This window comes from Bos javanicus, chromosome 10 (genome assembly GCF_032452875.1).
Source record: "Bos javanicus breed banteng chromosome 10, ARS-OSU_banteng_1.0, whole genome shotgun sequence".
Taxonomy (NCBI): domain Eukaryota; kingdom Metazoa; phylum Chordata; class Mammalia; order Artiodactyla; family Bovidae; genus Bos; species Bos javanicus.
In genome coordinates, this window is record NC_083877.1 from 78,627,729 (window position 1) to 78,655,615 (window position 27,887).

Here is a 27,887-nt window from a genome sequence, read left to right on the forward strand (position 1 = left end):
GAATGATTGTTACTGGTCAGCAGGAAATAAACGCATTCGAAATTGTTAAACTAAAGGGCTAGAGAAACTGGGGTTGGGATACACTTGTTTGGCACTGGCAAGAAGGAAAGAAAGTAAACTACAGAAAACCAGGAAGCGTTGGTTAAAAACAGAAGATGCTAAAAACAAATTAATTTAATTGTGCTTCACTGCAGGTTATAAAGGTTTAAAGGAGAGTCAACAGAAAAGTATTTTTAGAGAGTAAGTGATCTGTGTGAAGGACCATATAACAAGAAAACTGCAGTATTTAATTTACTCATCAAAGTGCTTAGCAGTCACTAACAAATATCCTCTCTTTTTCTTCTAGCCTGCCAACGACATTTGCAACTTTAGATATTGATGGTGTAAGAAAAATAATCTTTGCACTACCAGGTAAGAATAACTTAAATACTTTCTTTTGCTTTTTCTGGAAAAATAACCAAAATCTTTTTGTGCCCCAGGTGACCAGTCCCCTATCAGAGCACATGATTTGGAATCTGAAAGACCTGGGCTCAAGCCCCAGCTTTGCATACTGTATGACCTTGAACAAATCACATAATCTCTCTGAAGCTATTTCTTCATGTATAAAATAGGGCAAATATATGCTTCATAGGGTTTGTGCAAAAGTCAAATTAGATAGTACCTTTCAAAGCACAATTCAGACCCTAAGATGATAAGTGTTACCTGTTACTACATCTTTCTGGGGCACTTACAGGACACTGGTCAAAGTTAGCAATATAATCATCTCCCACAACTAGAGTTTTGTGCTCAAAGGGCCTTGAATCACCCCTGCAGATACTAGAACAACAGCAACAACGGAAATACAACATTGCATCTACTTGTTATTTTTTCAACTTCTAATATTATCCTCTGATCTGTAAGCAATGTTCCATTCTCTATTTTTTGGCATAGATTCCTTCCAAAAATAACCTATTTATTCCTTTCAGATGTACAAGTCTGGTGGCTTTGGAATGCTTATTTGCTTTTTTATAGTTAATAAATCTCAGAGATAGAAAGAAAAGGCAGGCCAAAAATTTTAGAACTTTAAAAACATTTTTAAAGCCCCTTATCTATAAGCATAAAAGAGGTTTGATTGCTGTCATATTAAGAGAGAAGACATGTAAGTAAAGTTTTAATTCTCAAAATTTATCTGTGGTATAAAGCTCCTTAAGGCCTTTAATATAGCCCTAGATACTCTGAACACCATTATGTAGAGAAAGGATAACCTCTTTCTAGCTTCATTTTGCTTAGAAGAGACTGTTTATGTTGTCTACAGAAGATATGACTTGACCTACGAAGTATGTTGTAGTGGGAGCCTGTTTTGCCATTACAAAGTGTTGTTTATCTGCCAAAGAAGTTACAATTAAATAGCCTACTTTTCAGATTGCTCCTCTGACATTTTCTATGCTCAGCCTGAAGGTACCAAAAGAGGGCAGCAACAATTCACATGTTCAGATTGTAAAACCAGCAAAGTGGTTCTTTTTACAAGGATTTGAAAACTCAGAATCGGATTTTTCAAGTCTTGTGTATCTACTTGTTATTTTTTTAACTTTTTAAACTTACTCTAGTAACATGTGTTCACTGTAAAACATTAGAAAATACTTAGATAAACAATAAGAAATGTTATCCATAATCTCCCTTACCCGAAATAACCACTATTTTCAGATTTTTGGTGTTGGTTCTTCCAGTCTCTTTTTTTTACATCGACCAATTCGTTTTTTATAGAGTAATTTTATCAAGCAGTAACATTACAGGAATACTGTAATCATTGTTGAGCTTTTTTTCTTTTTCCTTTTTTTTGCTTTCCCAGAAAACTTTCCATCTGTTTACATTTTGATTGAAGGTAAAGCAGTTAATTGTCACTAAGAGTCTGCTATCCTGTGGAATAACTCAGAAAAACAATAATTTTGTCTACTGGAATAATTGTGTCACTCATCACTTTACAACTTTTAAAAAATCTCTTTTTAACTGCTTTTGTAGGTAGAACAAAATTAAAGGTATGGTTTTAGCTAGTAATAGGCTAAACCAGCCATTGCCTTTTATTTTGATGATGAAATTAGCATCACATAACCAGGCCAAGGGAATCTAAAAGCACAAGCCATTCCCTACCCCCACTACACACACACACACACACACACACAGAGTCACATATCACTGTATGAAAGTATCAGTAAAATTATAATTTTAGAAACAACAGGGATATTGAGACTCATGCTGTCCAAACTTTTTATTTTGTGATTAAGTGAAGTTAGACCTAGAAAGGTTTGGAACTCTTGCCAGGGTCACACAGCTTTGTTAGTTAACAATACCACACAAGAAACTAAATCTGTTATTCTCCACTCAGTCATTTTTTCATAGCTCACCTTACCTGCCTTTGAAGTGCATGACACACCCAGATTTCTTCTTGGAGAGGTACAGTTGAATTCCTCAAATTTTTCTGTTAACTGTGAAAGAACTTGGCATTTGTATTATTCTGCTCAGGCTGCCAAAGCAGAATGTCACAGACTGGGTGGCTTAAACAACAGAAATATATTTTCTCACAGTTCTGGAGACTAGAAGTCTAAGCTCAAGGTGCCAGCTCAGTTGGTTTCTGTTGAGCTCTTTCTCCCTGCTTACAGATGGCCAATTTCTCCCAACACCTCCACATGACCTTTTCTTCTGTGTACACTCCTCATGTTTCTTTTTCTGTTTATGAGGACACGGTCCTATTGGATTAGAACCTCACTCTTACAAGCTCATTGAACTTCACATGAGTGCTAAGTTGCTTTAGTTGTGTCCGACTGTTTGCGACCCTATGGACTGTAGCCCGCCAGGCTCCATCTGTCCATGGGGTTCTCCAGGCAAGAATACTGGAGTGGGTTCCCAGGTCCTTCTCCAGGGGATCTTCCCTACCCAGGGATTGAACCTATGTCCCTACCCTCTCCTGCATTGACAGGCGGATTCTTTACCACTGGCGCCACCTGGGAAGCCCATTTAACCTTAGTTACTTCTTTAAGAGTCCTATCTCCAAATACAGTCACATTGGAGGGTTAAGACTTCAACATATGAATTTGAGGGAAACATAATTCAGTTCCTAACAGTATTCACCTTCAAATCCTTCACATTTTAAATCATTTCATTTTATATTTTTTAATTTAAAGAAATTTCTGGGTAGGGAGGATTATGGATAAATTTCTTTATGCTTATCCCACTTGCTAATATTTTTTTGCACTGATTATGTATTACTGTGTAATTTTATGCCATTTTAAAAATAGCAAGTACAAACTGATTAGTAAGGGCTTCAATGTATGGCTCTCAGGAAAGCAAAAATAAATGGTGTTCAGCAGCTTCTGTGCATCAGAAGTCGCGTTTCACTGGTAAATCCGAATGTTTACACACAGCCAGCCATGTGGTTGACTGTAGCTCTATTCTGGCATCCTTTTGGATTCAAGGTGATTCAAAAGAGGAAGACTAGTGATTAGTCACTTCATTCCCTTTGATACCTGAACGTGTAGACATTCATGATTTTTTTGGCAAATTTCTAGTGTATACTATAAATAACTGCTTGGTTGACTTCCAGGGAATCCTGTGTCAGCCGTGGTCACCTGCAATCTCTTTGTTGTGCCTGCGCTGAGAAAGATGCAAGGCATCTTGGATCCTCGGCCAACCATCATCAAAGCCAGGGTAATGTTTGCTAATGACCAGAAACCAAAACTGAAGCCTAATAACAAATAAGGATATGATTTTTTAACTGCCCAAAACAAACATCTAGAATTTTATGTTGTTGTTGTTATTCAATCACTCAGTCATCACCTACTCTGTGTGACCCTCTGTAGCATACCAGGCTTCCCTGTCCTTCACCATCTCCTAGAGCTTGCTCAAACTCATGTTCATTGAGTCAATTTTGAGGGAAAATATGATTATATACCTCTCTTCATGATAGAAAACAAAGGGAAAGGAGTCCCCTTTATTCCCTTCCCACATTATTCCACGACTCCTAAAGGGAATAATTTTTTTCAGCTAGAAGTCCATTTAGGAATGGATATGTAATGACAAAATGGTCAATAGAATACTAAACTAATACTAAACCCTATGGAAGGAGGGACAAAAATTCCCTTTTCCCTAGGTAAACTTACAGAGAATAGCAATTTATTTGATCACTTTTTCTGTGACCCCACTGATCAATTTTAAACAGTTCAGAAAAAGACAGTCAAAGGACTAGAAAGAGAAAAAGAAGGAGAGGGTGACCATATTGTTTGGAAAAGGACTACTAAGGCTGAGGAGTTATACCTGCAGTAAAAGTCAGTCAGAAATTACAGTCCCCTTCTCACCACACTAACTTCAACTTGATTTACTACTAGTCAACTAACTATGTAATATAGTTTCTGTGTAACTAATGAACAATTTTCCTGGCAATTTAATCCTAAGCCAGTGCTTTTCTTTCTTTTAAGATTTACTGAGGTATAATTTATATATACAAGTTGCACATATTTAATGTAGACATTTTGAAAAATTTGGACAAACACAAACATGCATGATACCATCACCACAGTCAAGATACTAAACAACGTCCATCGCCTCCAGAAATACCCTTGTGTTCTTTGATTTGTTTCATGGTAAGAGCATTTAATGTGAAAACTATCCTCTTAAAGGACCTTAAAATGCACAGTACCACATAACTATAGATAATATACTGTACAGCAGATCCCTTAGAGCTAATTCACCTTGCATAACAGAAACTGTATATCCATTAAGCAACAATTTCCCATTTCCTCCATCCTTCAGCTCCTGACAATCACTGTTCTATCCTTCGCCTCTGTGAGTCTGTTTTAGATACTTCCTGTAAGTGGAATCTGGCAGTACTTTTGTAACTAGCTTATTTCACTTGGTATGATGTCCTCTAGGTATATCCATGTTGCCTCATGGCAAACAGTATGGAGTTTCCTCAAAAATTAAAAGTAAAACTACCATATGATCCAGCAGTCTCACTTTTGGATATATGTCCAAAAGAATGGAAATCAGGATCTCAAAGAGATATTTGCAGCCCACCATTCATTGTAGCATTATCCTCGATAGCAAACATAAGGAAGCAACCCAAATTTCCAACAACAGATGAACAGATAAGGAAAATGATGTATATGTGTACAATGGAACATTATTCAGCTTTTAAAAAAGGTTAGTCATTGATCTTCACAAGATATAATTGAATGCCTATTATGTGAGAATATTATGGCCTGTAGTTTGATTTAAAACAGAAATTGAAAATGATAGAACTATCTATGATTTATAAGAAGTATAAGCCAGTTTTATTATTACTAGGAGATGAAAATTATAAGTAAGTTATAGAAACTTTGGGGAAATGAAGTTGAAACTGATCTGTACCAGCATGCATAAGAATTTTAATGTTACATGATAAATTTCAGATGATTTGTGGGGCAAACGAGCTCAAGCCCCTGTCTTTTAGACTAATGAAATCAGTGCTTATAACTTCTCTAGTACTTTTAAGAGTCAGTGTCAAGGTCCTTTAAAACCACTCTTTGGAAGCTTTGACAAGACTCAAGCAGAGTCCAGGCCCTCAGTATCAGCCAGGGCCTAGAGCATGTCACCTGGGGCCTCCACTCAAATAGAATCCCCTTTTGTTATCTGTTTTCTCACAAACTCTCTTCTCTAGTCTGTGCAGCAATTAGTCCAACCTCTCCCCCCCGAGTCTCCTGGAGCTTTCACCTTCCCATATTATCACCACCAAACGTTCCAAACACATTCGGGTTTCGACAGTTGTCTAAAAGTCTTCTTTTGTGCCTGACCTCTTATCATCAGTTGCTTTATTTCCATAATTCTTGATAATTTTAGTTTTGCTTCAGCTGCTCACATGCCTGTCCTTTTCAATGCCGTGAAGCACTCCATCTCAAAACTCACCAACTCTGGTATACAGTTCAAGAACAATGACAAGTTACCTACCAGTAGATATAAAAGAATTTAAACACCTCACCCTTTTTCCTCAGTCCATAAGCCCCTTCTGGCTTTAACCCTTTTCTCCAGCCTAAATCCTATGGTGTATCACTTCAACTTTTTCTAACACCCTCAGTTTTTTTGTTGTTTGTTTGTTTTTTTGCCTCTCCTTCCTTCTACTACGATCACGCTAAGAATCCACAAAGTTGAATCAGTTTTCCCTTTTTGTCCTTCACTTTTATTCCCAGGGCACTGAGTACAACTGGAGAAGAGTGTACATCTTTTCGAGTTATCACTTCCAATTTACAAATCTCAGGAGGGGCCAAAATTCCCCCTAAAGAACCTTTTATATCTTGTGGATCAGCTTTTTCTATTCCTTACTCCAGCCTTCCAGATCTTCACTGTTCTCCTAATGTCCCCTCCACCATCCGCATCCCCTGTGTTTTGTAGCCAAATAAACCTGATTTGAATAATGGCACCAACATTTGATGTTTTCTCTTCCTCTAATCTTGCCTGCTTTTAAATCCCTTTTCTGTCTAACTAATCATTGTCAGCACCTCCAATTAAAATTCTTCAATGCTTCCCATGACCCCAGGGTTAAATTCAGACACTCAAGTGAGCATAGGAGGCCCTCCATCCCAAGGCTTGTTTTCCCTCCAGTGTTATCTACTTCCCATCCTGCATTCTCACCATACCAAGCTTTTTACTGTCTCCAGGATGAGCATGAGATGGCCTTCCTACGAGGGTCTCTCCCAACCACCACCTTCTCTTTTCTCAGCTTAGAAAATTCCTTAATCATAAGACTCAGGCATCATCATGCCCTCTGTGAATCCTTTCCCGGTGTCCCTAAGAAGGCTGATTATTTACTTCTTTGTGCCCTTTTATACCATATAAATGGATCCATAAAAACTTTATTATACTATATTTACATTAATTACTTACTATGCTAGATAATTCTTTGAGGTCACTTCTCTAAAAGATGGACAAGACAAAGAGGAAGGACAAAATATTCTCCCCTTTTTTAACTAACAAATTTTGTTTTTTATAGCACATCCAGGTTCACAGCAAAATTAAGCAGAAAGTTCAAAGAGTTCCTGTATTCTCCTCCCCACCCCATACATACATACACACACACACATACACATACACACACACAATCTCCCCGACTGTTGACGTCCTGTACCACAGTGGTACGTTTGTTACAATCAGTGAACCTGTAGTGACACATTCATTATCCCCCAAAGTCCATAGTCTACATTAGGGTTCAGTCTTGCTGTTGTGTATTCCATGGGTCTTGATAAATGTACAATTACATGTATTGACCCCTGGGTTGGGAAGATCCCCTGGAGGAAGGTATAACAACCCACTCCAGTATTCTTGCCTGGAGAACCCTATGGACAGAGGAGCCTGGCAGGCTACAGCCCATGGGGTCACAGAGTCGGACACGACTAAGCGACTTGGCACATATCACGCACCATTGTAGTGTCGCACACTCTTACAACCCAGAAACCCTCTGCACTCTGCCTGTTCATTCCTCCCTCCCTACTAACCCTTGGTCTTTTTACTGTCTCCATAGTTTTGCCTTTACCAGAATATCATATTGTTGGAATCATGCAGTATGTAACCTTTTCAAATTATCTACTTTCACTTAGTAATATGAATTTAAGTTCCCTTCATGACTTTTCATGGCTAGATAGCTCATTTCTTTTTAGCACAGAATAATATTCCTTTCTCTGGATATGCCACCGTTTATCCACTCACCTACTGAAGGGCATCTTTGTTGCTTCCAGTTTTGGCAGTTATGAATAAAGCTGCTGAACATATTTGTGTGCAAGTTTTTGTATGAACATAAACTTTCAGTTCACTTGGGTAAATACCAAGGAATATGATTACTGGATTGTATGATAAGATATATTTAGTTTTGTAGGAAATGCCAAAATGTCTTCCAAAGTAGCTGTACCATTTTGCATTCCTGCCCCAGTGATGAGTCCCTGTTCTTCCACATTCTCAACAGGATTTGGTGTGCCCAGTGTTTTGGATTTTTGGCCTTTCCAGTAGCTATCTAGTGGTATCGCATTGTTGTTTTAGTTTGCAGTTCCCTGTATGATGTTGAACATTTTTTCATATGCTTACTTCTCATATGTGTATCTTCATTGATATGGTGCTCAGTTCTTTTGCCCAGTTTATAATTGGATTGTTCATGAGTTTTAAGAATTTTTTGTTTATTTTGGATAACAGGTCTTTATCAGGCATGCTTTGTACAAGTATTTTCTCCCAGTCTGTGGCTTTTCATTTCATTTCATTGACCTTTCTTTTTTTCCTTTTCTAATTCTCTCCATTAGATATTTACATGTAGAGCATACCATATAATACCACACCAAATAATACAATTTTATCTCTTGGGTGACTACTATGCACCAGGAAAATACTCAAAGAAAGCAGAGGACTCCTAGTCTATAGCTCACTGCCCAATTTCGAATGAGTGGAAAAAAAGTAAAACATCCACAATTTGCAATGTTCTTACACCAAAATATATGTGTATATTTACTCGTGGAACATCATTGTTTTAAGCACTGATGCTCATAGTAAATAGGTGCTTTCTTAAGCTGCAGCTAACTGATGTAATATACCAGAACTATAATGTCAGTACAACTAAATATATTAGTGAATAAAGTATTCTGCAATTCAGTAAAATACCACAAAAACCTGATTAGCTTCATCTCTTGCTACAAAAGGAACAGGTCTTTGTGAGGCTGTGAAAAAAATTCATTCACTTCAAATTGATGCAGTTCTTATTTCTTAAATTAACATAAATATACTCCTTTAAAACAAACAATCCCATTTTGTAGATGAACAAACAGGTATGGGAAAGCAAAATAGCTTTCCAGTACAGCACACCAGTTAACACTAAGACTGGGAGTAGCTGCTGGTATCTTCACAGCCTAGTATTTGCTCCACTGCACTGCCGTCCATGAGCCGGTCAGTCAGTGCCACTGGGGGGAGAAGCTTAAACATGTAGCAAATGACACAACCATGCGATAGTTCTTATGGTTTGGAACTGGAGAACACTCACCCATGGGGAGAGGTTGAAAGACAGAGATTTTTGTCCTCAGGTAAGCACAGAATAAATTAGGAACAAGAGCAAGTTACCCCCTCAGTAGATATGAAGTAGCATATAAACATAAGGAACATGAAAGAGTTGAGTGTGATTTAATTAAGGAGAAACACCCTTGAATTGACTTTTAGTCTGGATTCCAGAGAGAAAGTCTAATTAGAATAATTATTGTTGTTCAGTCACTCAGCCGTGTGCGACCCTTTGCGACCCCATGGACTGCAGCACGCCAGGCCTCCCTGTCCTTCACCATCTCCCGGAGCTTGCTCAAACTCATGTCCATCGAGTCAGTTTGCCATCCAACTATCTCGCCCTCTATTGTCCCCTTCTTCTCCTGCCTTCAATCTTTCCCAGCATCAGGGTCTTTTCTAATGAGTTGTGTCAGGTGGCCAAAGTATTGGAGCTTCAGCTTCAGCATCAGTCCTTCCAATGAATATTCAGGATTGATTTCCTTTAGGATTGACTAGTTTGATCTCCTTGCAGTTTAAGGGACTCTCAAGAGTCTCCTCCAACACCACAATTCAGAAGCATCGATTCTACACTCAGCCTTCTTTATGGTCTAAATCTCATATCCATATGTGACTACTGGAAAAACCATAGCTTTGACTGTATGGACCTTTGTTGGCAAAGTAATGTCTCTGCTTTTTAATACACTGTGAAATATTACTCTTTCATAAAAAATGGAATAACGCCATTTGTAGCAACATGGATAAACCTATAGATTATCATACTGAGTTAAGTAAGTCAGACAGAGAAAGACAAATATCATGGCATCACTTATATGTGGAACCTAAAAAAAGTACAAATGAACTTACCTACAAAACATAAATAGACTTACAGATGTAGAAAACAAGCTTATGATTACCAGGGAGTAAGGAGGTTGTGTTGTTGTTGTTTAGTTGCTAAGTTGTAGCCACCTCTTTTGCGATCTCTATCTGTGGGATTTCCCAGGCAAAAATACTGGAGTGAGTTGCCATTTCCTTCTGCAAGGAATCTTCCCAACCCGGGGATCAAACCCATGTCTCCTGCATTGGCAAGAGGTTCTTTACCAGTGAACCACCAGGGAAGCTCACAAGAGAGTAAGGAGAGGGAAGGGATAAATTGGAAGATTGGGATGACCTATACACACTACTCTGTATCTAGTATATATAAGATAGTAAGGACCTACTGTATAGCACAGGGAACTCTACTCCATACTCTGTAACGGCCTACATGGAAATGAGTCTAAAAATGAGGAGATATATGTGTAACTGATTTGTTTTGTTTTACACCTGAAACTAACACAACATTGTAAATTAGTTGCACTCCAGTGAAAATTTAAAAAATGAAAGTAACTATCCCTTTTATATTAAAGATAAGTATATGAATGAGTTGCTAAAGTAGCACCTCAATAAATCTGTTTGATGGATGGATGGATAGATGGACAAATGGATGGATAGGCAGATAAATGTATATTGAGCTTGTTTGTTGAGGTCTACCTCCTTTATTTTCGATATTAAAATATCTGCCTTAATTTCTCAATTCATAGGTCAAATTAGACTTCAAAAATAGACTTTGTATTTTTCATCTACCCTTTTCCCTACTGCAAATACCAACTTCTTAGCCTTCTTTTCTCTTTTTACCAGAGCAACCCAACCTCTGGACTTCCTGTATTAAGAACGTAAGGTGGCTGTGGTGGAGACCGCGGGATGCCAGGCTATTCCCAGTCCATTGCGCTCTTTGCACGACCACCACCACCCTGTAGTTTTAAGAAATGGTCAAGTTTAAGAGTGATTGAGTTTGTTTTCCTTTCCTCTTTTTCCTGTAGTTATCATGTGATGTAAAACTGGATCCTCGTCCAGAATACCATCGGTGTATACTGACTTGGCATCACCAAGAACCACTGCCTTGGGCACAGAGCACAGGTTGGTCATTCATACCTGCAGGCATCTCTTTGCACCCATTCTGTTAAAACACAAATTTATGTATAACCTCCTTCCTTGAGTATACCTAATTTTGTAATTATTGTACATTTTCCCTTTTGAGAGATTAGATGTTAAGTTATTCCTAAACAGTGTGACATAGCAGGACAAGAGTAGAAAAGACTAATAATTGTTCAGTTATTCCTTGGAACTGTATTTCTAGACAAACGTTTGAAATACAAATCTAGAATTACAGAAGATTTTTATCTGTTTGTTCAACCAGTAAATTCTAAGCACAACTTTGGTTTTAGGAAAAGGAGGGGACTATGGCTGTGTCACGCTGAAATGTGACGTTAAAGCCCAAATAGACTGTGATTCTCTGTAGCCTTTACTATACTCTAGATATTGGTAAGTTCTAAGGACTCAGAAATCAACTTTGCTAATTGAGTTCTATAGTTACCTGCTGTAGACTTTAAATTTTTATCCCCAACTTCTCTAGTCATATTTTACCTGACTTTTGATGCAATTCCAGAAAAAATTTAAACAAAGATCCTATTAAGTGCAAACATCAGTTAGCACAGTGAGTAAGTACATGGGCTTTGTCATCAGAGATTGCTTGCAAATTGGCCACCATCTAGTTAGTAGGACCATAGGCAAGTTACCTAACCTCTTTTGAGGTGTCGAGAATTAAATAAAGTAGTTGAGTAAAATGCCTACCACCTTGTCTGGTACTTAAGTAAATACAAAAGAAATGGTAGCCACTGCTGTTATTATCATAATTATTTTAATAGGTTTTAAAAGCCTCTCTTTTAGACACACATCACACGTTAGCCTGAATTGAGAAATTCAGTGGCCTTTTCCACAGTGCTGTAAAATTTTGATTTCGGTCTCTTAAACAATAGTTTGTAATGTTTATTTTTTAAAGTTCAATGAGAAGGTAGTAGGATACAGTAGCTAGGTCACCTGAAAAAGAATCTGGGAAGTCGGATCATCTTTCTTCCTCTTGAAGACCTGTGTTTCTGTTCATCAGTTTTTATTTTGAGAAGAACTACAAGGGCTCCACGTGCATACACTGTGATGCTGCTGCCGCTGTAATAAGGTATTTCCTCCTAGGTAATCAGATGAGCAGCCGTCTGATGAGCATGCGCAGCGCCAACGGATTATTGATGCTTCCTCCAAAGACAGAGCAGTACGTGGAGCTCCACAAGGGCGAGGTGGTGGACGTCATGGTCATCGGACGGCTATGATGGTCACCAGTGGGAGAAAGCTTTGATGCATGTCCACATATCATTGACTGTATCCTGTAATATGCAACGGCACAGCTAGTTTTTCTGATTTGGATAAAAGTTAATCTGTATAGTCAACATCTTGAACTATATTTCAAAAAAATTTAAATACCTTTTAAAGAAAAAAACACCTAAAAATAAATCTTAACAGACAACTCTATTCTGATTATATCAAAGCAAATTTTTCCTTTCTTGCAAATTGCTTTGTGTGTTCAATGCTAGGTCTGATAGCGATAGCTTTTAGTAGACAGCAGTAGGTGCCTGCAGAACTTGTGTTTTTCTCATCTTTAAAATACAACTACTTATGCTCTTAAATCAAGGCTGTCTGCTTATTTATACTAGCGTAGGCAACACTTGAATTTCCCTTCTTAGTACGCTTCATAACTACTTTACGGAGAGCTTCTGCTTGTTCTTTATCATGTATCTCGTGTTTATGTGCACAGTGCCAAACAAAGAGTGACTGGGTGGCGGCCCGCCCTGCCTCAAGGAGCGCCATCCCGGCAGAGCGTCCGGGGAGGAGCGTCTCTCGTCCCAGTAGCCTCGTGGCACAGTACTCTTGGGCAGTAACTGGATACCTTTTATTTGAACAAACAAACTGGGGGAAAAAATGCTTCCTTAAGTGCTGACAGCCTTTTTAACCAATACATTTAAAATTGTACAGAACAAAAAATAAAATCAAAGACTGATCTTGTACAGATATTAGTGTTACCAGCATTCATGTGGAAATCAAGAGCAAAGAAAAAACAATGTTAAACAACTCTGTACCATAACATTTTCTGTAATGATACTGAAACTTAATGAATAAAAAAAATCCTTGGTCATTATTTAAAATCCATTGTGTTGGCCTTGTTATTTAGAAGAAGAGAGAGAAGATTATCATGCCATTCTGATGGGGTGCTGCTTGGATAAAAGCAGTAGTTAAGATGGCTTAGCAAGGTGAAGTGGTATAAAGGAGTTTTTTTTAAACGACTGAGCGACTTCACTTTCACTTTTCACTCTCATGCATTGGAGAAGGAAATGGCAACCCACTCCAGTGTTCTTGCCTGGAGAATCCCAGAGATGGGGGAGCCTAGTGGGTTGCCGTCTATGGGGTCGCACAGAGTCGGACACGACTGAAGTGACTTAGCAGCAGCAGTCTATATATTACTGTAGCATTGTACAAATATAGACTAAGAAAGTAGGGAAGAACCTGCAGTTGTTCGCTGGTCTTCCCAGCCATAGCTGGAGAAACTAAATTTTTATTTCAGATGTCATAGAAACAAATCAAACATCTACAGTTTTTTGGAATAGAAGGGAAAATAAGTAATGAACCAAAAAATTTCCAATGAGTACCTGGACTTTTTTTTATCATGATCAGAAGTAAGAAATGGGGAAAATCTGTATGACCACAGAAAATACAACAATTAAAATATATGCTGTCCACAATGTCTTCTTTAACAAAAACTTAAGGGCACTTTTCAAACAGTGGTAACCTGGGACATTAACATGCTGTAGAGTATAGTTAGTGAACCAAACAACAAACTTAGTTTACTAGTGAACCAGAAGCTAAATGGTGGTGATGAATAAAGTCAAGTTGTGAACAATAAATATTTGATAGTGATACTAGATATTTCCAAAGTTGAAAATAAAAGGTTCTATATTTTAAATGTATATTTTCAATTTAAAAAGATAAGGTCAATTGAGGTCAAATGAAAACCCATGCAAAGAGTTCTTTACCTCCATTCATCCAAGAAACATCTATGAACCATGTACTGTGTGCTTGAGTTTTACAAGGATGAATAGGGATAAAGCTGACATTATACTCTGTCAAGAAAGATTTAAAAAATGTGTGCAAGTAAGCATAATATTTGATGTGTTTGATATTTCATAGTACATGATAGAATTGTAGAATGCGATAAATGCTGTTAATGTAATTCAGATTTAAAGAGTTGGAGGTGTTCGGATGGGAACCTTTTAAGATTTCAAGGGGTAAGAATAATGCAGAAAGAGGGTATTCCAAAAATAGAATTATGTATAATTAATAATAATTTTTATTTTTATTACAGAATGTAGGACCCACAAGGGCAATGATTTTTGTTTGTTTTGTTTACTGACATCCCCAAATCCTTAGAGTTTCTGACATATGTACATAAGTGTAGGCGTATGTAACTATTTGTTCCATGAAACACATTATACAGAGCTCACTATGTGCCATTCACTTTTCTAAGTGTTCTTCATATGTTTCATTTTCACAGCAATGCTGTTACTCTTCCTATTATAAGGAGAAAACTGAGGCACAGAGAGGTTAAGGAACTTGTCCATGGTGACACAGCTAATAAGAGGAGGAGCCAGGATTCAGACTTAACAATCTGGCTTCAGAAACCATATTCCTAAAAACTCAGCCATAGAAACAGAAAACTGATATATTTGTAAGACCAAAAAGTACATGTTTGAGGCTCATACTATGAAGTTCTCAAATGCCAGGGTAAGGAGTCTAGATTATCTAGAGACAATTAGACCATTAGAGATTCTTCATCAGGGAAGTATTAGGATCAGAGACTTTTTTTTTTTTTTTTTTTTTGGGAAAATTTGCTCTGGCAGCATTGAATAGGATAGACTGGATTGGGGGAAAAACTGAAGAGAGACACCAATTAAGAACTGATCGTGATTGTGCAGGTGAGGAGTGATGACAGCCTTAACTATAGTGGTGGAGGTGATGGTGATGGGAAGGTCACGACAGCTGAAAGCACCTTTGAACAGGAAAAATCGAAAGAATTTTGTAAGTGATGGAAAGTTTAGGAAAGGAAGTTAGACAAAGAAGACATGATTCACAGTCTCTTGTCATGGCTGACTGGGAACATGTTCAACAATTAACCAAAAAATAAAGTCAGAGAAGTGGATTTTCTGCAGGAGCTGCTAAGTTTAGACATGTGTTTGAGATGCTAGAGGAGCACTAAGGTCGCCATGTCCTGTTGGCATTTGAAAATATAGGTTAGGATTTCACAAAAGAGATGCTGGCTGAATGTAATCTTGGGGATCACTCATGTAAAGGTGATATTTGAAATGTAAGAGTAAATACGAAAGTTTATCAAAAAAGGACTTGCCAACAGGACAGGCTTGTGGAGCATCTTATTTTGGAGTGTTGCTGGAAAAAGCCATGAATGGAATGAAAGGAAAAACTGTAGAACAGATGAAACAGGGTGCTGTAATATCCCAAAACCAGGGAAGAGAGTTTCAAGAAGGAAGGATGTGTGTTAGTTGCTAGGTCGTGTCCGACTCTTTGCAACCCCATTGACTGTAGCCTACCAGGCCACTCTGCCCATGGAATTCTGGAGTGGGTAACCATTTCCTTCTCCAGGAGATCTTCCCGACCCAGGGATGGAACCCAGGTGTCCTGCATTGCAGACAGATTCTTTACATCTGAGTCACCAGGAAGAATAATCAACTGTCAAAAAGAAATGTCAAGAAGGATGAGGGCTCAAAAGAATCTACTGATCAGGCAATCATTTGTGAGCTACGAGTGCAATTTCAATCCCGAGTGAAAGGCAAAAACCAGATAGCAAAATAGAAATCATGACTGAATTATTTGAAACGTGGGCATGAGAAAAGAAAGACAGGCACAGCATGGTGGCCTGAACCAGTAACAAGATGGGGAAAGATTTTTGTTTGTGAGTTCTGAGAAAGGAGAAACAATAGTAGTGGGCATATTAAAAATCTGAGAGTACGGTTCCAGGTGGAGAAAGAAGAGGAAGGAAGAGTTGCATTTAAGGATCTGATGGCCCATTTAGGCTGGAGAAGGAAAGGAACATTCTTCCTTCTGAGTTAGAGAAGGTAAAAAAAATAATAAAATACACATTTGAAGTAGATTCAAGGCAAATTTAATTGTAAAGTTAAAGATCGATTGTTCCACTTGGCACAGGGAAAGTCCATGTCATATAATCTATTTGCATTTATTTGAGCAAAATTAATTTAGAATGCCAAATGCCAGGCTGGATGAAGCACAGGTTGGAATCAACATTGCCAGGAGAAATATCAATAACCTCAGATATGCAGATGACATCACCCTTATGGCAGAAAGCGAAGAGGAAATGAAGAGCATCTTGATGAAGGTAAAAGAAGAGAATGAAAAAACTGGCTTAAAACTCAACATTCAAAAAACGAAGATCATGGCATTCAGTCCCATCACTTCATGGCAAATAGATGGGGAAACAATGGAAACAGTGACAGACTTTATTTTCTTGGGCTCTAAAATCAGTGCAGATGGTGACTGCAGCCATGAAGTTAAAAGACGCTTGCTCCTTGGAAGAAAAACTATGACCAACCTAGACAGCACATTAAAAAGCAGAGACATTACTTTGCCAATAAATGTCCATCTAGTCAAGGCTATGGTTTTTCCAGTGGTCATGTATGGATGTGAGAGTTGGACCATCATGCTTTTGAATGTGGTGTTGCAGAAGACTCTTGAGAGTCCCTTGGACTGCAAGGAGATTAAACCAGTCCATCCTAAAGGAAATCAGTCCTCAATATTCATTAGGAAGACTGATGCTGAAACTGAGGCTTCAATTCTTTGGCCACCTGATGTGAAGAGCTGACTCATTAGAAAAGACCCTGATACTGGGAAAGATTGAAGGCAGGACGACAAGGGGACGACAGAGGATGAGATGGTTGGATGGCATCACTGACTCGATGGACATGAGTTTGAGCAAGCTCTGGAAGATGGTGAAGGACCGGGAAGCCTGGTGTTCTGCAGTCCATGGGGTTGCAAACAGTTGGACACGATTGAGCAACTGAACATTTTAGAATTATGCATATATGGCATATTATGATTGATTGTCTTAGTATTATAGTTGATATTTAAAAGATTGTAAAATAAATGCTATTAAGTGATGTTGCATGTTACAGCAAGTTGATTCTTTGGTTGGCTTTTATTTTTGAAGTTATTTTCTAACCAACAAAACTTTCTGGATCTAACCCATAACTAACTCCTGATCTTCATGAAACCCTAATAGGTAAGTTATTATCATTCCTAGTTATAGAAAGTGGGGATTTATGTAAGTATAAAATTCAAAGAAAATAAATTGTGTATCTTGTTATCCCAATGATGATGGATCTGTGTTAAATAACGCATTGTATTCTAACAGCCTTATAAGAAGCATGGACCTCCACTCTCTGTTATAGAGTTGCATTATTATAGAGTTCATTAATTTTTTAACCAAGAGGTTAAAAAATTGCTCAAGTCTGGCTATTTTTTTACAGTCAGCAATATTTCTCCTGTAGTCTTTTGTAATAATTCAATAATTTCTTTAACAAGCATATATTAAGTTCCTACAGTATGCCAGACTCCATGATAGACTCCAGGAATACAATAATAAATGAGACAAAAACTCTAGTATCCAAAAGGAGACATGATGAAAAAGCAAAAAAAATGTAAATACAGATTATGAGAAGTCTATGAAGAAAATCCTGTTATATGTTAGAAAGTAGCTGGATGGAGGCCTGAATCATCTTCAGTAGTGTCAGGGTCCAGCAGTTAAGAAAGGCAGAACTCACCCTGAGACTTCAGTGTAGGAGCACCAAGTTAAATTTGTGTTGGACATCTGGAAAAGCACAAAGGAAACTCTGAGATGTCAGAGATAATAACTATGGGAAGCAGATAGCACAGCTAGGGCTGGGGAGATGGGAGGAAAAGGTTAGCATTATCAGAATCTGGAAGCTCATAGGTCAGATCCCTGGGAGGTAGGGCTCAACCCTCCAAGGAAAGGGCACTGCCCAGATGTTGAATAGCTAGAACCAGTTGCCATTGCCAGGGTGACACGCAGAGAATCAAAAAACAATCCGGAAGGAACATAAGTCCCTTCTTCCCACCCTCTGCTTTCCAAGTTCCCTGTAGTCTAATGCAGCCTATTGTTGAACCTAGCAGGAAGCCAGCTGGCAAAGAAAAAGGAGAAATGTAGTTAGCTGAGTTCCAGCCCCAGCTCCCAGTTCCAGCCCCAGCTCTGTATTCAGCACTGTGGAATACAATGGTGGATTTGGCGCTGGGAGGCAGTCACTTGTCCAGGAACTGAGGAAAGGGTTCTCTAAGCAGGTGATATTTGAGCTCAGAGCAGAAAATAAGCACCTCATGTTAACTGAGAGAAAAGCATTCAGGCAGAGGAAAGGGCTTAAAGAATACAACTCCAGAAAGGAGACTGAAGCATGATGAGGGAGGGGGCGGGATATAAAATATAGCTGGAGACAACTGAAGCCAGGATGAAGCGAGATCATGCCCACACATGTATAGGCTCTTGGGTGTTATGATGTATGTCAAATAGCCTGATAGCATGGGAAGCCGCTGAAGGTTTAAAAAGAAAACAAGACTTATTTAGTAAACACCTGTTGAATACAAGGCCCCACTCTAGACAGGGGCTCCTGCACACACGGAACCCACCCTCCCTGCCTCCTACACCTGTTCCTCTGCCTGTATTTTATTTCCTGGTTAATGGCACCACCATTTACCCAAGTTTCCCAAACCAGAAACCTCTGAGTCATTCTTTCTTCTCACTTCCCACATCTGATTAGTCACTAAGTTCTGTCAACTCTACTAATAGTTCCTACATTAACCCACTCATTTCTAGTCCCACTGCTGCCATCTTCATCTGTACGCCTCTGGAATCGCCCTCCCTGAATTCACCCTTCACGCTGCTACCAAAGTGATTGATCCAGAGCATAAATCTCTCTGTACTAAAACTCCTTATGAGAAAACTGCTGCAACAAATGAAGTCCAAGCCCCAGTCGGGGCAGTTAAAGTCCTCCATGATCTAGCCCCTCCGTCATCCACATTCATTTTCCCCCTCCCGCTTCACTTAACACCAAACCATTTGCAGTTTCCCCTTCAAGCCGTGTCATTTTATGCCTCAGTGCCTTTGCTCAGGCTGCTAATCTTTCAAGATTAACCTTGGACACTAACTCTTCCAGAAACCCTTCCCTAAATCCCCAGATTGGACTCAGCGGCCCGTCTCTGTGCTTCCACTTCTCACTGCACCCCGTTGGCACCACCCCTCCTCCACTTGATGGCAGAGACTGTTCACCTCTATAGCCCCAGCTTGATAGGGCGCCTAGGAAATAGTAGGTACTCGTCACTAAACTTACCGACAGAAGTGACCTTGGATAGTACTCAGCAGGGAGCCAGAGACAGAAGCTGAAAAGAAAACTTCATATCCCATGCTTAGAGCATGCAGCAGAGGGGACCCCACGCAGGCATGAGCAAGTGGGCACATCTCATGAGGGACAAGGGCAGAAGGCTAATTGGCACGGACCTCACTTCAGCAGAGTTCCTCGAACTCAGAACTATGGCATCATCTCCAAGGACAGTTGTAAGTATGATTTAGTACTCTGTGCATGTTAGAAAACATTAATTTTTAAAGATGAATATTTAAAACATACCATGATTTTTATTTCCCTCCTTTGCTATTTCTTCACATTTTTAAGATATTGGTAGGAAAAAAAAAAGGAAGTGAGAAAGGAAGCATTTCATCAAGACATCAGAATTAGTAACAACAACATGGAAGAGGTGAGATCAGATTTATGCAAAAATGTTTCCTGGCCCTGATGCAGGAAGCACGGAAAATGGCCAGTGATCATGCAACAAATATGCTGAATGAAGAAATGAGTGACAAGAAATCTAGCCAATGATACTCATACAATTAGAAGAAGAGTTTGTCCATCCAGAAGAGGACATTCAGGATAGAAGCAGGAAAGGGAGTGTCTGAGGCAAAAATAACAGGAAATCCTTTGATCTCGCACATGAAGAGGCTGTCCTTGTTGGCAGACTGACCCAGTTATACATGGAAAGATATTACCAGTAGACACCCCAATGATACATCCAGTCCTCAATTCTGGGAAAGCTGCCCCGATATATATCCTATGGGAGTAGATGCTGTAATCTCCCTGACCCCAGCACCTGGTCCCAAATGGAAGTTAAACAGTTCTTAAGGAAATAGGAACCCTATTATCCACTCAAAAACTCAGATGATATTTATTCTGAGAGACTGAATGTTCTCTGTGCAAAGCAAGTGTTTGAGCCTGCAATATGGTGACCCAAGTGAAGCGAATTCACCGAGGTAACACCCTCCAGTCCTGAGTGATTGGTTACTATCCCACTTATGCTCTTCCATCCTCAGGAGCAGGTGAGCAGGTGGCTAGACGGGTGAGCACCTGCAGCCCTCAACCATAACGCAAAGGTGAAGAAGGACAGTCTGACAGGAAAGCCACACAGAAAAGCAAAGACAAATAATCACGTTTCTTCAAGAGGGAGGAGATCTTCAGAGAGAGATGCCGTGTGCTTCATTACATTCATTCGTTCATCCAACAAACAATTGCTGGGTTGGGTGCCTGCCACAGCCTGGGTCAGAATGTACTAGAAGCTGAGGTATAAAGATGCTTTATGAAAGTAAAAGATGCTTACTCCTTGGAAGAAAAGTTATGACCAACCTAGACAGCCTATTAAAAAGCAGAAACATTACTTTTCCAACAAAGGAAAAACACTGGTTTTTCCAGTGGTCATGTATGGATGTGAGAGTTGGACTATAAAGAAAGCTGAGTGCTAAAGAATTGATGCTTTTGAACTGTGGTGTTGGAGAAGACTCTTGAGAGTCCCTTGGACTGCAAGGAGATCCAACCAGTCCATCCTAAAGGAGATCAGTCCTGGGTGTTCATTGGAAGGACTGATGCTAAAGCTGAAACTCCAATACTTTGGCCACCTCATGTGAAGAGTTGACTCATTGGAAAAGACTCTGATGCTGGGAAAGATTGAAGGCGGAAGGAAAAGGGGATGACAGAGGATGAGATGGCTGGATGGCATCACCAGCTCGATAGACATGAGTCTGAGTAAACTCTGGGAGTTGGTGATAGACAGGGAGGTCTGGCGTGCTGCAGTTCATGGGATCACAAAGAGTTGGACACAACTGAGAGACTAAACTGAACTGAGGTATAAAGAGGCTTCTGCCCTCTAAGAATATCACCTTCTTTTGAAGTTTTTCTTCACAGAAGCTCAAAGTGGCCTAAATATTAGTATGTTTAAGGTCTCTGAAAATTGGGATGTAGTTAGATCAAAGGACAAATTATCACTTGAATGATAAATGATAGTGTTTTCAACTCCTCCGTACGGTGTCTTTTCCATGGTGATCCTGTGACTAAATGGTCTTCTCTCTCCAGGAAGCCTCTGAAATCTTCACACAGCAACTAGAACTGCAGCTCCGGAGCTGTGCGGGCTCCCCAGGAGTGCTGGCCACATCTAAGCCCAGGGGCTACTTTCAGGGCTGCTCTGCTCTTACTTCAGAGACGATGTCAGCTGTTTATGATGCGGGAGCCTGAGAACAATGCCAGGGCAGCCTGGCCTCCTGTGTTCTTTACTAAGTGGTTAGTTGCCTGCCCAGTAGACTGAAAGCACCTTCTGCCAAAGAAATGTGAGAAGAGTTGAAAACGTGCTATTTGGAGACTATTCTCCTAGTAGACATCCAGGAGATCTCCAGAGATCTAATTCATCCTCACTTCTCCACAGTAAGTGACTGCCTGCTTCCGGCTACTTTAGTGTGAACCTGAGGGAGAACAAAATGTCTACCCTCTTTCCGTCTTTGCCTTTTCCTTTATAGTTTCATTTCCTTCTGGTTTCAACTGGAACAAACAAGAAATCTCAGATTCTTAATACCTGTTGAACTTCTTAAACATAATTTGAGACTTTGTTTAAAACAAGTTTTCTGGATGATTGTTAAATTCTGATTTTTCAAACTGTTACCCTGGTTTTCTCCCACAAGTGAGTGAATTGAATGAGTTTATGGAGATAGTCGTTTTAGATCATTCAAATGGGAGAGATCTGGAACACAGGGTTTTTCTGTTCAAAGCTGAAAGGTTCGTTGGAGCCACATTGTCAGAAGAGAGGGGGCCCATAACAGTTAGATCATCTCAGATTCAACTACAATTGCAACCTAGGATTTTGATGGACCAATCTAAAAATGCGTTTATTACTGTGTTAAGAATCTTGGGGGGAAATCTAAGTAAATGCTTTGCTTCAAAGTGCTACAAGGAATGAATCTCCAAGCGCCGAGTAGTATTACAGAGACCAGCTCCAATATGTGACAGGTAAACCTATCATTCAAGAGCTTTCACATAATTACAGAAACAACACTCACACAAGGAAAAGACAGGAGAATCTACATGTCAGTACCTGGGTGTTCACTGTGGAATTCTTTCAGCTTTGGTGCAGCTTTGAAAATGTTTTAGAATAAAATGCCAGTGAGGGTAGGGCAAAGCCTCCATGAAAGTAGTAAGCAGCCAACACGTAGAACATTTTCAGGGACATTTATAGAAACCCTCTCTGATTTCAGTGGTCAGAAGAACTACCAAAACCACTTCCACATTGGCTCCCACTCTCTCCACTTCCCAATTTCCATTAAAACTCAAGCTGCCAAACGTCCAGAAATTTCCCAGTAACCAATAACCACATCATCATCACCATCACAGGGTGAAGAGACCTTATAGCTATACTATTTTTAGCACTAATAGGGCCTTGGTCTTTCTTGAAACATTACCCAGATGGGGGAGGTCCTAGTGACATCATGGAAGTCTAGAGCAAAGCTGAAGTAATTCCATCCCTGAAATGTTACAATTTCTCATTGCTTCTCTGTGCTTGGTTTCCCCATTAAAATCCTGGCATTGGTTTCTGGTCTGTAATCAGATTTAGTTTGGAATCTGTTTTGTTTTACTAAAAGTAGCCAACAATACTTTTCAGATGAAAATCTGTACTATAGTTCTGCAGAAAAGTACAACCTGATTTAACTATCTGCTGAATTAATCTCCACTTAACTGGAACTAAAAAGAGAAACAAGAAAAACTGAGGGGATAAAGCACTAATTATTTTTTTTTATTCTTATTTTTTACTTTACAATATCGGAGAAGGCAATGGCACCTCACTCCAGTACTCTTGCCTGGAAAATCCCATGAACCGAGGAGCCTGGTGGGCTGCAGTCCATGGGGTCGCTAAGAGTCAGACACGACTGAGCGACTTCACTTTCACTTTTCACTTTCATGCATTGGAGAAGGAAATGGCAACCCACTCCAGTGTTCTTGCCTGGAGAATCCCAGGGACGGGGGAGCCTGGTGGGCTGCCGTCTATGGGGTCGCACAGAGTCGGACACGACTGAAGTGACTTAGCAGCAGCAGCAGCAGCACTTTACAATATTATATTGGTTTTTTAAAAGAAATAAGGGATGCAAAGAATCTGCAAGTGGTAGGATAAAGTAGGGTTCATCTCAAATAGAACTCGATTCCTTTATGTTGTCCTCGCTCCACAACACACAAAACAACTTTCTCTGTAATATCATTCCGTATCTCACTTGCTTAATTAGATGTATAAGACATTTAATGGGCCTGGTGAAAGGCATAGATTATTGGAAAAAATATAAACTTAGATGGTGAAAACTAATGCACCATCCTTGTACAATATAATATAACAAAGCGTTCTGTGAATCTGTGAAATGACGCTAGTGTTTCCACGGTGGCCTGTAGTAACCCTACTTTGTTTCTCTGCTTTAATTCACACATTAATTCAGCACATATTTATTGTAAAGCCATAATCCATGCATTCATTGACCCTTTAATGTGATTAAGCTATTTTTAATACTAAAATTTATTTTTTACTTGACTTCTATATTGTAGACAGACCTCTACTGCACATGTAATAGTAGTAAAGCAAAACAGTATCAACTTTCATAAAGAATTTGCATAAATAGTCTTCTTTTACTCTTAAAATATTTTCATAGAATCTATAAATGTTCAGCTTATTAATATTCAGCTTTTGCCAATTTCCCCCACAACAGCTCTGCTCTGACTTTTCATTATCAGGGCCATGTTCACATGATTCACTCTGACAATTCAACAGTCACAGCGTGATCCAAGAGAGAGATAAATGCATTATTCATGTTTTACATTTATCCTGACTAAAACGTTATCCATGGATGATGATGAAAATGTTCTAAAAGTAAGATTCGGAGATTATGGTGCCAACTGCACAACTCTGTAAACGCACCCAAAATCAGTGAATTTACTAACCCTTTAAATGCGTGAAGTTGATGGTACATAAATTATATCTCAATAAAACTATTTGGAAAACCTATCCATGGATAAAATTATTAGAAAGACAAAAACCACCTGTGAAAGCCCAGCCTACACAACTTAGAGTTATTGTGAATCACCAGAGTTAATCACATTATTTCTGAAAGGGTTGCTCTTTGGCTAAGACGCTGGGGTCTATGAGCGGCTGCTCGTCGTGATCCCCCCATGAAAAAGCGCAGCAGAGCACAGGGGCCCTTCAGAGGGTGAACCTAGAGTCATCTTCTGCTCTTTGAGGGAAAATCTTTTCCCAAACACCAGTTGAACCATTGGGTGCAATTTGTTCTGGTAAATCTTATAGGAGATTGTGATGTTCCATACAGGTCCACACTATGATTAGTAACTACTGCTGTTTTTTTAAAAAAATACTGATATTTAATGTCATGGGAAAATATTAGTATATATTACATATATGAAGCAATTTTAAAACTTCTAGTTTTACAGATATAGGGTATATATGTCTATGGATATATATATATAGAGAGAGAAATACATATATATTGATATAGACAGAGCTATACCAAAACTTTAATACTATCTTTAGGTATTAAGAGTAAGCCTAGTAAGCAGCTGACCCTGCTTTTGAAGCACTGACAAAATGTGTTGTGTGCGTGCACAACCACACATCTGGTTTCACAGAAGAATTCATACACTTTAGGAATTGTTAAATACTGCTGTCCCAGCTAATTAACCGAGATAACTGAAGAGATTAGGGATGGGGGCTTTGGTGTACAAAGTGTTCATCTCAAACCACAGTTACAGCAAAACTAGTTAACCTTCACACACATTTACCAGCCATACGCATAATCCAAAAGTACCAAAGCATTTCCAGAACAAGTGCTTAGCAACAAACAATTTTCAAAAATCCTATCACATCAGAGAAGATAAAAGAGTCTATTTCATTTCCTGCTCCTTGGCTGATCCCACCCTTTGTTCCACGGTTCAAAGGGGATGCGAGAGGCCAGGCCTGCTCTTGGTGGCCAGTCCCCTGGAACCCTTCCTTCCTCTATTCTCTCCTCCCTCTCGGTGGCCCTGGATCCAAGCTGCTCTTGTTCCCCTGAGAGATCATTTGCCCTCTGGAGGCTTTTTTCTCATATCCAGGGTTTCTGGGAGCCACATAAATGACTGCACTGGGAAAGGGCCACAGGGCCTATACAGAATAGTATGCGTTTGTGCACAGCAGGTACACCCTCCAACATGTGGATGTTGCCACTTTGTCAGAGTGATTTTTTTTTAATGTGCACTTTATCACCCACTTCTGGATGAGCAAGAGTCAACTACTACATTTTATCAAATCTAAAATCCATCGTTTATAAGATATTATTTTATGGGCCAATGAGAAAGAAAAATGCAGCTACTTATATAACTCAGTGCTTTCTTACAGCTTGGAATTTTCCACATGGTATTTATCTATCACCCTCTGTGCCCTCACCCTCTGTTTCTTAGAGGAGTGCTCCACTCTAGTCTCTGGGGCCTTCTTCCAAGCCTCTGATGTGCATTCTTCAAGTTTTACACTGAAACTTTCTTAATCTTACCAGAAAGGGTCAACAAGAGACTCCAAGATATTCATTAAGATCACATTTTAAATGGCAATTAAATGTAACCCAGGTAGTACAACCTTTGTATATAATTTAACATGAACAACCATGACATATGCAGCCAAGTGACAACCACCAGGAGATTCTTTCCCCCCTGCACACACACACACACACACACACACACACACACACACACCCTGTGAAGAGTGATCACAAGACATACTCCATTTCAGTTTTTAAGCTGAGGAAAAATGCATTCCGTAGAATGAATGAAACTTGGGAACTATGAAACTAACGGTGATCAAGAAGGAACCCAGTCCAGCAAACAATGGGGAGAGTGTACCTCTGGACGCGGGGTCAGGTGTGGTGCATCAGTGTGAGCACCATGCAGGTGCTCCCTGTGTGGTAGGCATGCTGGTCAGTGTTTTTTTAAGCATCATTGTGTCCGGTGGGCCCAACACTGAGTTGAGGCGGATGGTTTTATCCTCATTGTACAGATGAGGAAATTAATCTCAGAGATGTTAAGTAACATGCCAGGGTCACAAAGGAGCCGGTGACAGAGCCCAAATACGAACCTCGTGTCTGACTCCAGAATCCTTTCTATCCCCACCACACCAGTTTCCACGCTGGTCTCACAGCACTTGAGTTCTGAGAGCAATTACACTTGTAGTTGGTCTGGTCCCAAGTATTCCTGAAGGGGGTTACTTCAGAATTTTATGGAGAGGAAAAAGGATTGTCTACAGTGATTCTCAATATATGGCATAAGAACTGCACACTAGTGATGAAGTGGTGAGATGAGCCTGTGTAAGTGTATGCATATACACAACTACCAGTTGGGAATCTAGAGGGTTGAATAGGGTGCTCTGGCTCTTTATAGGAAGAAATACCCAGGCTTCTCAGGACCCTACATTGCACAATGGTTATTTGAGTCTATATTACTAGCCACCTCATATTATCAAATATCCTCACTGACTATAGGAACCCACGATTTCACTTATTTGGCAGTTTCAGGCCTGCTGCAAGCTACATACTCATGATTGTCTGGCTCTACTCACCGAAAGCCATGATCAAGACCATCGAAAACAGCTCAGCTCAAATATAGACAGGAGCTCTCTGACCTCTGATAGAGTTAATGAAACTCTTTCTAAGGCATGGATCTCATGTGTGAAATGAAAGTAAGGATTAGTGTTGACATTTTCTTCCTTTATATATGCCTTATTTTCCATTTTTGTTTCCTTCACAAAAGACTTCATCATGAAAAAGAGGAAGCCCAAACTGAAGTGAGTTAAAACTTTGCCTCCAAAAGGATTGTGGCTTGGCCCTGAGTTGAGGTAAGAGTTGATGGTGCATATGGGGGTTAGGAGGGGACCACATGGAACTACTTCTCTTGATCTCTCTGCCTTTAGCTCTCCTTCTCAGGCTTTTCTTTTTTGTTTTTAGCTGTACCAGGTCTTAGTTGCAGTATATGGGATACTTTGGTTGCAGCATGCAGACTCTTAGTTGCAGCGTGTGAGATCTAGTTCCTTGATTAGGGATCACATCTGGGCCCCCTGCATTGGGAACATGGAGTCTTAGCCACTGGACCACCAGGGAGTCCCTCCAGGCTTTCTTTTTCTCTTTTCCTCTTCTGGGAAAGATAAGACGCTGTACCAAAGACATTGCTTTTAGGGATCAACGCTTCTAGACCTCAGGCAGCGACATGGGAACTGGCAGAAGAGAGTCTGTCTGGGCTGAGAGGGATGAAAGTGACATGACACTTGCTCTGGGAAATGGAGGGTGAATAGCTGCTGTGATATTGCTGATGACACTGACCTGAAAGCCTGCTGACCTTTGCTTTCCTTCCTCTGTCATCCTTTCTCTCATCTGAAAGTGTGCTTTTCTTATGATTTCTTGTCATATCCTAGGAGATCCCCATATATTTAGGCCCCCAATAATCCAATTGATGTTTTCATCCATCTTCCCTCCTCCAACCTCTCACTTC

The 27,887-nt window shown here is 39.6% G+C and overlaps 2 protein-coding genes across 16 annotated transcripts in view; both read left to right on the forward strand.

Moving 5' to 3' along the window:
- Positions 1 to 13,076, forward strand: part of GPHN (gephyrin) — a 537,169-nt gene extending 524,093 nt beyond the window's left edge. For all 12 annotated transcript variants that reach the window (XM_061429172.1, XM_061429169.1, XM_061429176.1 and 9 more), the window contains 4 exons: positions 347 to 411; positions 3,578 to 3,681; positions 10,866 to 10,962; positions 12,073 to 13,076. In XM_061429172.1, the coding sequence (XP_061285156.1) occupies positions 347 to 411; positions 3,578 to 3,681; positions 10,866 to 10,962; positions 12,073 to 12,206 (400 nt within the window). In that variant the 3' untranslated portion in view covers positions 12,207 to 13,076. The remainder of the gene's footprint in view (positions 1 to 346; positions 412 to 3,577; positions 3,682 to 10,865; positions 10,963 to 12,072) is intronic.
- Positions 13,077 to 21,579: 8,503 nt separating this feature from the next.
- Positions 21,580 to 27,887, forward strand: part of GARIN2 (golgi associated RAB2 interactor family member 2) — a 35,230-nt gene continuing 28,922 nt past the window's right edge. For 3 of the 4 annotated variants that reach the window (XM_061429181.1, XM_061429184.1, XM_061429182.1), the window contains exons 1-2: positions 21,592 to 21,761; positions 27,153 to 27,237. The gene's annotated coding sequence lies outside the window, so the exon portion shown is untranslated. Of the gene's footprint in view, positions 21,762 to 27,152; positions 27,238 to 27,887 lie in introns of all 4 variants that reach the window. The other variant, XM_061429183.1, reaches the window with a different exon arrangement.